This window comes from Myotis lucifugus, unplaced genomic scaffold, assembly GCF_000147115.1.
Source record: "Myotis lucifugus unplaced genomic scaffold, Myoluc2.0 scaffold_4, whole genome shotgun sequence".
Taxonomy (NCBI): Eukaryota; Metazoa; Chordata; class Mammalia; order Chiroptera; family Vespertilionidae; genus Myotis; species Myotis lucifugus.
In genome coordinates, this window is record NW_005871052.1 from 14,201,486 (window position 1) to 14,213,910 (window position 12,425).

Sequence of the window (12,425 nt, forward strand, 5' to 3'; positions counted from 1 at the left end):
AGCTGGGCCACAGCCACCAGGACCGCAGGGACCGGTAGGGCTCCCCATGGGTTCGTGCAAGAGCTGGTCTGTGCGCCCGCCTTCCATGCAGCGCTGCTGGGCGGCCCAGAGGCCCACGCTACACCCCGGCCCTCGGCGTCTGGCCACGCTCACTGCATCTGTGTGGGGACTTGGGCGCCATGACTCAGGCAGAGGGGGACACGTGGGGTCCTGTGAGCCCAGGTGCTGCCCAGAGGTCAGCTGGGACCTGCCCTTTCATGCCAGATGTTTGCGCTTCGATCGCCAGCCAGGCCTAGGGACTGCACCTGTGTACAAATTTCGTGCACTGGGCCTCTAGTATGCATATAAGTTTCCTGGTTAATCACTCTCTACCCACCCTCTCACTTCCACCTTCCCTCTGAAATTCCTCAGTCTGTTCTATTATTTTATGTCTCTGGATCTACTTTGTTCATCAGTTTATTTTCTTCATTAGATTCCACATATGAGTGAGATCATGTGATACTTATCTCTCTCTGACTGGCTTATTTTGCTTAGCATAATATTCTCCAGGTCCATCCATGTTGTTGCAAATGGCAAGAGTTCCTTTTTACATCTGTGTAATATTCCATTGTGTAGATGTACCACAGCTTCTTTTATCCACTCATCTACTGATGGGCACTTGGGCTGTTTCTAAGTCTTAGCTATTGTAAATTGTGCTGCTATGAACATAGGTTGCATATATTCTTTCTGATTGGTGTTTCTGGTTTCTTTGGATATATTCCTAGAAGTGGGATCACTGGGTCAAATGGGAGTTCCATTTTTAATTTTTTGAGGAAACTCCATACTGTTTTCCAGTGGTTATACCAGTCTGCATTCCCACCAGCAGTGTACTAAAGTTCCCTCTTTCTTTTTTTAAAAATATGTTTTATTGATTTCAGAGAGGAGAAGGAAGAGAGGGATAGAAACATCAATGATGAGAGAAACATCACCAATTGGCTGTCCCCTGCATGCCCCCACTGGGGATGGAGCCTGCAAGCAGGGCATGTGTCCTGACCAGGAATTGAACCGTGACCTCCCGGTTCATAGATCCTGAGCCACACTCGCCGGGGGGAATGATTATTTCTTTTTTATTTTCCCTAAGTTGTCAGCACATTTCTGAGTTTTTCCAACCCTGCTTTATATTGTTCTTCCATGTCTTATATAATTTTCTTAATGTCTTTCAACTCATTTTTAAAAAGTATATTTTAGGTTTGTTGTTTTTTAAAATGCTCTTGATTATCTCTTTTTCCCCTTATAGTAATTTTGTGTGAACTTTGGCCTGGATAATTTTGTTCACTTTCTAACAGCTTTATTGTATACTAGTGCCCTGGTGCACATTAAAAGGGAATTAATTAGAGGAAATATTTTAATATTGCTATTTGCCCTTTCTCTATAATATAAGTGTCAAAGATGAAAGAAAATTAGTAAAATAAATGTATATGAAAATCTTCCTCCTGTCAGAGTCTGGGACATGCCACGGGAACTGGAGTCAAGTCCCCGCCCACCCATGTGGCCATGAAATTGCGCAAGACCCAGACCTGGCCGGCCCCACCCCCGTCAAGCCCTGCCGGGTGGGGGGCACAGCCTCAGGTCCCCTGGCCCAGGCCACAGGGTGTGCCTTGAGGTCCCCTGACCTGGCACCAAGGCAGGGGGTGCAGCCTCAGGTCCCCTGGCCCGGTGCCGGGGTGCACGGCCTCAGGTCCTCTGGCCCGGCGCTGGGGTGGGGGGAGTGCGGCCTCAGGTCCCTCATCAAGCCTCACTGGGTGGGGGGCACGGCCTCAGGACCCATGGCCCAGTGCCGGGGCTGGGGGTGCAGCCTGAGGAGCCCGTAAAGCCCCACCAGGAGGGGGCGCAGCCTCAGTTCCCCTGCCCCAACCCAGTGCCACACAGCCTCAGGTCTCTGCTGATTGCTTGTTAAGGCTCGTTATGGGAACTTGGCCTCCGCTGTGGGCACAGCCATCTTGTGTTAAGGAATCCCTGCCTCTGTTGTGGACGCAGCTATCTTGACCCTTATGGTGTGACTGTCAATTTGCATATCCCCCTTTATTAGATACTTCACATACCATAAAATTCACCCATTTAAAGTATAAAGATCAGCGTGTTTTTTTTTGTATATTCAGAGCTGTACAACCATCACCACAGCCTGTTGTTAATTCTGATGTGTGGTTAAGTTGTCCTTAACTTTTAGAAAGAAATAGGTTCAGGGTGGCTTTTCTAACTTCACAGAAGCTGCCTTTCTGTTGTTAAAGAAATAGGCCTTGCTTAATTAGTTCTTGGTTCTGGTCCTTTCTTACACTTTTATCTGGACTTTCTCTTTCCTTCTTTTCTTTATTATGCCTGTTCTCCTTAATTTCAATTCTATTCTCAGCAATTTCTCCTCAGGGTAGAACCCTGTCCTGGAAGGGAGATCTGGTGGGTCATTTTCAAAAGTTCATTAAAGACTAGACTACTCCACCCCTTTCAGACCTTCTGACCACAAGCCCCTTGTATTTGCCCAGGTGTTTTTTTAATCCTCACCTGAGGACATGTGTTTTTAAATTGACTTTAGAGAAAGAGGAAGGGAGGGAGAGAGAAAAATAAAATCAATGTGAGAGTGAAACATCACACAAGCCCTGACTGGGATTCAAACCCAAACCCTTTCAGTGCACAGGACCACACTCCAACCAAGCCACACTGGCCGGGGCTCATTCAGTTTTTATTGGTGGTAAAACTGCTCCTAATTCAAGTGTTGTTCTTAAATTGGACTGCCATGCTTTTTCGTGAATACCTGTTTGCTGTTTGGAATTCTTGTGTTTGTCAAGTTGTTCACATCGTCTGTCAACTCTTCTGCTTTCTTCCACACAGATGCCAATCACCTGTTGATCTTGTGCTAAGGGTGATTTCCCTTACCTGTTTAGTGTGAGGGTCATGGGAATACACTGTCACCTGGTTCTGTTGTGAATACTATCCGTCAGTTTTCTTTTGTGTTTTTATTAAAGTACTAGAGGCCTGGTGCATGAAATTTGTGCATGGGTGGGGTCCCTAGGCCTGGCCAGCGATCAGGGATGATTGGGGACAGGCCAATCAGGGCCGGGCCAGAGAGGAGGTGACAGTCACCGGATTGGACGCGGAAGGGACGGACAGTGGACACAGATGCTGCCATCATCGGCACCCCGCCACCACGCGGTTTCCTGCCTCTCCCCTCCTCCTTCCCTCACTGCCAAAATGCCACTGGGGCAGGCAGGCAGCGGGCCGATTGGGGCCTGCCAGCCGGGAGTAGGGAAAGAGCATGGGAGGTTGGCCACCGACCCCGAGGAGGGAGCTGGCTCTCAGCCCCCTAGGAAAGGGGCTGCATTTGCCACCACCCACCCCCAGTTCCCTGTCCTACCCCCGGGGCCCGAAGGCCCCAGTGGGGTTGGGAGAGAAGGCGACGGTTGCCGGGCCAGGTGCGGAAGGAATGGACGCCAGATGCCGACACCACCATCGTCAGCACTCAGGCACCGTGCGGTTCCCCACCTCCCCCACTCCTCCTTCCCTTGCCACCACAAGGCCACTGCGGCGGGTGGGTGGTGGGCTGATCGGAGCCTGCCAACCAGAGGGAGGGGCGGGACGCAGGAGGTTGGCTGCCAACCTCAAGGAGGGAGCTGGCCCTCAGCCCCCCTGGGAAAAGGGCCGCATGCGCTGCCACCCACCCTTGGTTCCCCAACCCAGCCCAGGGGACAGGCCCAATCAGGCAATCGGGGCCTGCCAGCCAGGGGGAGTGACTGCAGGTGGTTGGCTGGCCAGGGGAAGTTGGCTGTGGGAGCGTACTGACCAGCAGGGGGCCACTCCTGTGTTGAGTGTCTGCCCCTGGTATTCAGTGCACATCATAGCAACTGGTCATTCTGGTCACTTAGGCTTTTATATATATAGATAGACTAGTGGCCTGGTGCACGAAATTCGTGCACGGGGGGGGGGGTTCCCTCAGCCCAGCCTGCACCCTCTCCATTCGGGGACCCCTTGGGGGATGTCCAACTGCCGGTTTAGGCCCAACTACAGGACATGCCTCTCGCAATTTGGGACCACTGGCTCCTAACCACTCACCTGCCAGCCTGCCTGATCACCCCTGCATCTGCCTGCCTGCCTGATTGCCCCTAACCCTTCTGCCTGCCTGCCTGATCACCCCCAACTGACCTCCCCTGTTGGCCTGATCTTGCCCCCAACTGCCCTCCTCTGCTGGCCTGATCTCGCCCCCAACTGCTCTCCCCTGCTGGCCAATTTGGTTCTGATTGGTCAGTTTCTATGCCAGTCAGCGTCAAAAGCTCTGCCTCCTAGGCAGCCATTGGCTCCTCACAGTTCACCCAGATTTTGTTCTTATTGGTCGGTTTCTATGCCAGTCAGTGTCTCTGGGCCTATCTCTGGGCCTGATCAAAGAGGCGGGGCTGGTCCGCAACCCCCTCGGCAGTCAGTGCTGGGACGCAACAGCAACCCAGCACTGACTACAGGACTGACTTCTGGTGTTCGGTCGAGCCTTCGGTCAGTCGTTACAAAACCTGCATTTTTATATAGTAGGATAACATACATGTAGAAAAAACACACATAGTATATAACTCAATAAATTTTCACATCTGAACACATCCATGTAATCAGAACCCAGATCAAGATAGAAAACTCAGTAATAATTCCTCAGAAGTCCACTTAAGGTTGCCATTCCATTCACAAGCCCCCACTAAGGATGAACACCACACAGGCTTTTAATCAGCAAAGAGAAGTTTCATCTGTTTGAACTCTATATGAATGGAATCATACAGTATATACCAGTGGTTCTCAACCTTCTGGCCCTTTAAATACAGTTCCTCATGTTGTGACCCAACCATAAAATTATTTTCGTTGCTTCATAACTGTAATGTTGCTACTGTTATGAATCGTAATGTAAATATCTGATATGCAGGATGGTCTTAGGCGACCCCTGTGAAAGGGTCATTCGACTGCCAAAGGGGTCGCGACCCACAGTTTGAGAACCGCTGGTATATACTCTTTTGTGTCTGGCTTTCTTCACTCATAAATATGTTTACAAAATTCAGCTATATTTGTTCCCGATGGCTGAAAAACTACCATTAGTATAAACTTTTTGCTAAGTAGGATTTCATTGTGTAATATAGCAACATTTATTTATCCATTCTATTATGTATGTGCATTTGAATAGTGTCCAGTTTGGGGTATTACAAGCAATGCTGCTATGAACATTATTGTGCAAGTCTTTTGTGAACGTATAGTCTCACACTCTTAAATATATACCTACCTAGGAGTGAAATTGCCAGGTCATGGGGTTGTACATATGTTCAACTTTTTTGCATCACTATCACTACCACACCACTAGACTCTCTATTTTTGTTTTCTTTCTTCTATGTACTTTGGGCTTATTCTGTTCTTGTTTCCCTCAAATTCTTAAGGTAGGGCCTCAGATAATTGATTTTTTATATTTTTTTCTAATATAAGTACTAAAAGTTATACATTTCCCTCTCACACTGCTTTGGTTGTATTCCACAAATTTTGATATTCTATTTTCATTTTCTTCAGTTAAAAATATTTCTAATTTTCCTTGTGATTTCTTCTTTGACCCAGCGTTATTTATAAGTGTGTTGTTTAATTTAAAAACATTTAGGGCCCTGGCCAGTTTGGCTTAGTGGATGGAGACTGAAGGGTCTGGGGTTTGATCTCGGTCAAAGGCACATACCTTGGTTGCAGGCTTGATCCCAGGCCCTGGTTGGGGTACATGTAGGAGGCAACGAGTCGATGTGTCTCTCTCACATTGATGTTTCTCTCTGTCTCTCCCCCTCCCTCTCTCTCTCTCTCTCTAAAAATCAATGGAATAATATCCTCCAGTGAGGATTAACAACAACAAAAAATTAGGGATTTCCCAGGTAAATTGTTATTGATTGCTAATTGAATTCCATTCTGGTCAGAGAACATTTTCAGTGTGACTTCAATCTTTGAAAATTTATTGAGACTTAATAGATGGCCCAGAATATGGTCTGGCTTGGTGATTGTACAATTGTGTATTTGAAAAAAGGTGCATTTTGCAATTGTTGGATATATTTTTCTATAAATGTCAAATAGGTAAGGTGGCTGCTAGTGTATTATGTCTTTATTAATTTTCTGCCTATTAATTCTATCAATTACTAAAAGAAGTGTTAAAATCTCCAACTATGATTATAGATTTGTCTATTTCTTCATTTAATTCTGTTAACTTTTTCTTCATGTAATTTGAAACTTATTAGGCACAAACATGTTTATGATTGCTATGTCTTCCTGATAAAGTGCCCCTTTTATCAGTATGAAATGTCTTTTTTTTATATCCAGTAATAACTTTTGTCTTGAAGTCTACTTTATCTAACTGTAGCTACTAATGCTTTCTGTTAGCACAATATATCTTTTTCAATTTTTTACTATCCACCAATCTGTGTCCTTATACTTAAAATGCATCTCTTACCTCACGTAGCAATATGTTTACAGATACATCTCCTAGGGCAAAGGAAACTAAGGAGAAAATAAAAAGAGGGACTATATCAAAATAAAAAGCTTCTGCAGAGCAAAAGAAACTATCATCAAAATGAAAAGAGAACCCACTGAATGGAAGAACATATTTACCAATGATACATCTGATAAAGGTTAATATCCAAAATATATAAAGTACTCATACAACTCAACAAAAGGAAGACAAACAATCCAATTAAAAAATGGGTAGGGGACCTGAATAGACATTTCTCCAAAGAGGACATACAAATGGCCAAGAGACACATGAAAAAATGCTCAACGTCACTAATCATCAGATAAATGCAAATTAAAACTACAATGAGATATCACCTCACGTCTGTCAGAATGGCTATCATCAACAAATCAACAAACAAGTGCTGCAAGGATGTTGAGAAAAGGGAACCCTAGTTCACTGCTGGTGGGAATTCAGATTGATGCAGCCACTATGGAAAACAGTATGGAGTTTCCTCAAAAAATTAAAAATGGAATTTCCATTTGACCCAGCGATCCCACTTCTGGAGATATATCCCAAAAACCCCAGAACACCAATCAGAAAGAATATATGCACCCTATGTTCATAGCAGCATTATTTACAATATCTAAGATTTGGAAACAGCCCAAGTGCCCATCAGTAGATGAATGAATACAAAAGGTGTGAAATTTACACTATGGAATACTATGGAGCTGTAAAAAAAGAGGGATCTCTTACCCTGTGGGACAGCATGGATGGACCTGGAAAATATTATGCTAAGTGATATAAGCCAAACTGAGAAAGACAAATCTCACTTATTTGTGGAATCTATTGAACAAAATGAATTGACCAACAAAATACGACCTGAAGCATAGAACAGACTGACATACCTCAATGTAGGGTTGGGGGATGAAAAGAGATAAACCAAAGAACTTATATACTTACTAGAGGCCCGGTGTACGAATTCGTGCATGGGTGGGGTCCCTCGGCCTGGCCTACCATCGGGGCCAATTGAGGGCAGCTGGCCGGGGGAAGGGACCACAGGAGGTTGGCCGACTGGCTCCCGCCCCCCCATCAGGGCTGATCGTGGGGGCTGGCCAGCCGGGGGTAGGGACCGCGGGAGGTTGGCCCTAGCAGCAAGCTAACCATTGGCCAATTCTGCGAGGAATCGGGCTCCCTCCTCCCTCCTGTCTGGGTCTGGGGTGCGGGTGAACCAGATTCGGGGCTGTCAGGGCCTCAGCAGCAAGCTAAGGCAGGGCCGGTTCTGTGAGGAATTGGGCTCCCTCCTCCCTCCTGTCTGGGTCTGGGGTGCGGGTGAACCAGATTCGGGGCTGTCAGGGCCCCAGCAGCAAGGTCTGGGTCAGTGCGCATCATAGCTACCAGCAGGTCGTCTGGTCGTTCAGTCCTAATGGTCGCTTAGGCTTTTATATATATAGATATGCATAACCCATGGACATGGGAAATAGGGTAGTGAAGATCTGAGGGGTGGTAGATACTGGGAGGAGGGGGGGGAGGGGGGGAGTGGGAGATACTGGTAATACTATCAGCAATAAAAAATATATTTAAAAAAGAAAATGAGATAATTAAAAATCTAAAAAAAATAAAACGCATCTCTTATAGATAGCCTGCAGTTGAGTCTCATAATCAATTTCTAATTTGTCTAATGATCTGATTTCTAATTTGAAAGTTTATTGGGTTGGCCTGAGTCAGTGTGGCTCAGTTGGTTAGACTGTTGCTCCAAGCACCAAAGGGTCTCGGGTTCGATTCCTGGTCAGGGCACATACCCAGGTTGTAGACTCAATCCCTGGTAAGGACACATAGAAAGCAATCAATATCTCTCTCTCTCTCTCTCTCTCTCTCCCCCTCTTCCTCTCTCTAGAATCAATGAAAAACATATCTTCGGGTGGGATTTAAAAAGAAAAAAAGTGTTTGTTGCATTTATATTTAAGATAATTACTGATATGGCTGGATTGGAGTCTACCATTCCACTATTGGATTTCTGTTCATCTGTTTTTGTTTCTCTGTTCATTCTTTCTGGCCTTTTAATTTCGTTACCGACTACAGCTTTGTTTCTGCATTATTTAAAAAAAAATAGACTATTTTTAGAGCAATTTTAGGTTCACAGCAAAATTGAATGGAAAGTACACAGTGTTCCCATATACTCCTGCCTCCACACAGCAACAGCCTCTCCCACCATCAATATCCTGATCAGAGTGATACATTTGTCACAGCAGATGAACTTACACTTATCATCATCACCCAAAGTCCCTAGTTTACATTAGAGTTCACGCTTGATGTTGTACATTCTATGGGTTTGGACAAATGTATGATGACATGTATCCACCACTATAGTATCATAGAGAATAGTTTCACTGCCCTAAAAATCCTCTGTGCTCCACATCTTCATATCCCCTTCTCCTCTAGCCCCTGGTCCTTTTATTGCCTACATTAGAGGCCCAGTGCATGAAATTCATGTATGGGTAGGGTCCCTAGGCCTTCTGGCTGCTGGCCGGGACTGTCCTTCGTTCTGTGCCGCCCCCTGGTGGTCAGTGCACGTTATAGTGAGAGATCAAACTCCCAGTTGAACCCCCGGGGGGACACTTTGCATATTAGCCTTTTATATATATATATAGACTAGAGGCCCGGTACACAAAATTCATGGACTGCGGGAGGGGGGGGTGTCCCTCAGCCCAGCCTGTGCCCTCTCACAGTCCAGGAGCCCTCGGTGGATGTCTGACTGATGGCTTAGGCCCACATCCTTAGCGCTGCCGTGGAGGCGGGAGAGGCTCCCCAGCCGTGAGCCAGCTCAGGGCTTCTGGCTGAGCAGCTCTCCCCCTGTGGGAGTACACTGATCACCAGGGGGCAGCTCCTGCATTGAGCATCTGCCCCCTGTGGTCAGTGCACGTCATAGCGATTGGTCATTCTGCCGTTCAGTCGATTTACATATTTATTATCATATTAACATCTTATTATATAAGTTTTGCCTTTTCCAGAATATCATATAGGTGGAATCATATATATGTAGCCCTTTCAGATTGGCTTCTTTCATGTTAATATGCAATTAAGGTTCTTCCATGTATTTTTATGGATAGCTCTTCTTTTTTTTTTTTTTTAAGCAATGAATACTGCTATTTCATTGTCTGGATGTACCACAGTTTATCCATTCTCCCATTGAGAACATTTTGGCTGTTTTCCAAGTTTTGGCAATTATCAGTAAAGCTGCCATAACCCTTTGTGTGCAGGTTTTTGCATGGACCTGTTCTCAACTCATTTGGGTAAATATCAAGGAGCACAATTATTGGACCATATGGAATGAGTATGGTTAGTTTTGTAAGAAGCTGTAAGAAGCTGGGAAACTGTCTTCTAAAGTGGTTGTACCATTTTGCATTTCCACCAGCACTGAATAAGAATCCCTGTTGCAGCTTGATCCCTGGGGGGGTGGGGGGGGGGGCGTGTGGGAGATAGCTGATCAGTGATTCTCTCTCATCATTGATGTTTTTTTCTTTCTTTCTCTCCCTTCCTCTCTGAAATTAATAAAAATATATTTTTTAAAAAGAATCCCTGTTGCTCCATATCTTTGCCAACATCTGGTGTTCTCAATGTTTTCGATTTCAGTCATCCTTATAGGGGTGTAGGGGTATCACTGTTGTTTTAATTTGCAATCCCCCAATGCCACATGATGTTGAGCATCTTTTCATAGGCTTATTTATTCCTGTATATTTTCTTTGGGGAAGTGCCTGTTCAGGTATTTTGCCCATTTTTCTTAAATTGGGGTGTTCATTTCCTTATTGTTGAGTTTTAAGAATTCTTTGTATATTTTGGATTAACAGTCTTCTATCAGATGTGTCTTTTGCAAATATTTTCCAGTAGTCTAGAGCTTGTCTTCATATTTTCTTGATGCATTACTTAAGGGTTGCTCTAAGGCAACAATTTTCAACTTTTTCATTTTGTGGCATACATAAACTAATTACTAAAATTCTGTGGCACGCCAAAATGTTACATGTTTTGCTGATCTGACAAAAATGGGTATAATTTTTTTCTTTCTTTTTTAAAATATATTTTTATTGATTTAAGAGAGGAAGGGAGGAGAGAGATAGAAACATCAATGATGAGAGAGAATCATCAATTGGCTGCCTCCTGCACTGGGATGGAGCCCACAACCCAGGCATGTGCCCTGACTGGGAATCAAACTATGACTTCCTGGTTCATAGGTCGACGCTCAACCACTGAGCCATACTGACCAGGAATGTATAATTTTGATTCATTTACACTGGATAGCTATTCTTGTGTTGGCTGTTGTCATTTTTTTATTTGATAATCTAAGGGAAAAGAGGTCAGTGCCTGACTCAATAGTCAGGTAGTCCATGTTTTAAAAATTCTTGTGGCACACCAGTTGAAAATCGCTGCTCTAAGAAATACAATCTTCCCTAACCTCCCAGTCTACTTGTCATTAATATACTATGTGACAGCCTCAAAGATGGACCCCAATGATCCCAGTCTCCAGGTATCCATGCTCTTATGTAGTCCCCTCACACTGTACTGGGGTTGGTGACCAATGGAATATGGCAGAAATCATGGTTTGCAACTTCCAACATTAGGTTTTAAAAGATAATGAGGCTTCTTGCCCTGGCCAGTATGGCTCAGTTGGTTGGGTATTGTCCCATGCACCACAATGTTGCCAGTTCGATTCCTGGTCAGGGAACATGCCCTGGTTGTGGGCTTAATCCTCAGTAGGGGGCTGCAGGAGGCAGCCAACTGATGTTTCTGTTTCTCTCTCCCTCTCTCTCTCTCTCTCCTCCCTCCCTCTCCCGCTCTCCCTCTTTCTCTCCCTCCCTCCCTCCCTCCCACTTTCCCTGAAAAGCAATGGAAAAAATATCCTCAGGTGAGGATTAACAAAACAAAAAATATTTTAAAAAAAGAAACTTGGTTGTTCTTTCTTGAATCATTCACTGAGGAAACGAAGCTCTTAAGCTGTGAGCAAACCTATGGAGAGACCCACATGGGAAGGTTTCTTGCCAACAGCCACATGGATGAGTGAATGAGCTGGAAGCAGATCCTCCAGCCTCAGTCAAGCTTTCAGAAGACTGCAGCCCCAGCTGACAGCAACCTTACGATAGCCTAATCAAGAACCAACCAGTTAAGTTGCTCCTGGAGTCCTCACCCTCAGAAACTATGTGTGACAATAAATGTTTATTATTTTAAGTTGCTAGGTTTTAGAGTCATTTGTTAACAACAATAGGTAATTGCACCACTTCACATACAATAGAACTATCTCACAAAAAATAATTCCATTTACTCCCTGTCCTTTATGCTATAGCTGTCAATATCATTTTTTGTTTAAAGAAGCCATATGTAGTTTTTAAAAGTTGGAAGTGAGAGGATATAGCCCTTGGTATTTACCCACCTAATTACCATTTCTGCGCTCCTCATTCTTTTTTTAAAGAATAGTTTATTGATTTTGAGAGGAAGGGAGAGGGAAAGAGGGTGAGAAAGAGCGATGTGAGAGTGCAACATAGATCAGCCGCCTCCTGCACGGGCATGTGCCCTTGATCAGGAATCGAACGGGCAACCTCCTGGTGCACAGGACGACGCCCATCCAACTGAGCCACACCAGCCAGGACTCTTCATTCTTTCTTGAATATCCAAGTTCCTATCTGGTATCATTCCTTTCAGCCTAAAGAACTGGCATTTCTCATGATGCCAGTTTCCTGATGAAGAATTCCTTGGCTATCATTTATCTGAAAATGTCTTAATTATGCCTTCATTTTTATGGATATTTTCACTGCATATAAAGTTCTGGGAAGAAAAGGTTCCCCCCACCAGCACTTTAAAGATGTTGCTCCACTATCACTGGCTTCCATTGTTTCTAATGGAAACCCAGTAACAATTCCTATCATTATTCTGCTATTTGTAATGGGTACTTTATTTCTGGCTGCTTTCA

The 12,425-nt window shown here is 44.8% G+C and overlaps 1 protein-coding gene across 6 annotated transcripts in view; it reads right to left on the reverse strand.

Moving 5' to 3' along the window:
* Positions 1 to 12,425, reverse strand: part of IGBP1 (immunoglobulin binding protein 1) — a 36,120-nt gene that overhangs the window by 6,821 nt on the left and 16,874 nt on the right. For 3 of the 6 annotated variants that reach the window (XM_023764514.1, XM_023764510.1, XM_023764528.1), the window contains one exon: positions 6,470 to 6,516. The exons of the other annotated variants lie outside the window; for them this stretch is intronic. In XM_023764514.1, the coding sequence (XP_023620282.1) occupies positions 6,470 to 6,516 (47 nt within the window). Of the gene's footprint in view, positions 1 to 6,469; positions 6,517 to 12,425 lie in introns of those variants that run through there. 6 annotated transcript variants of the gene reach the window in all.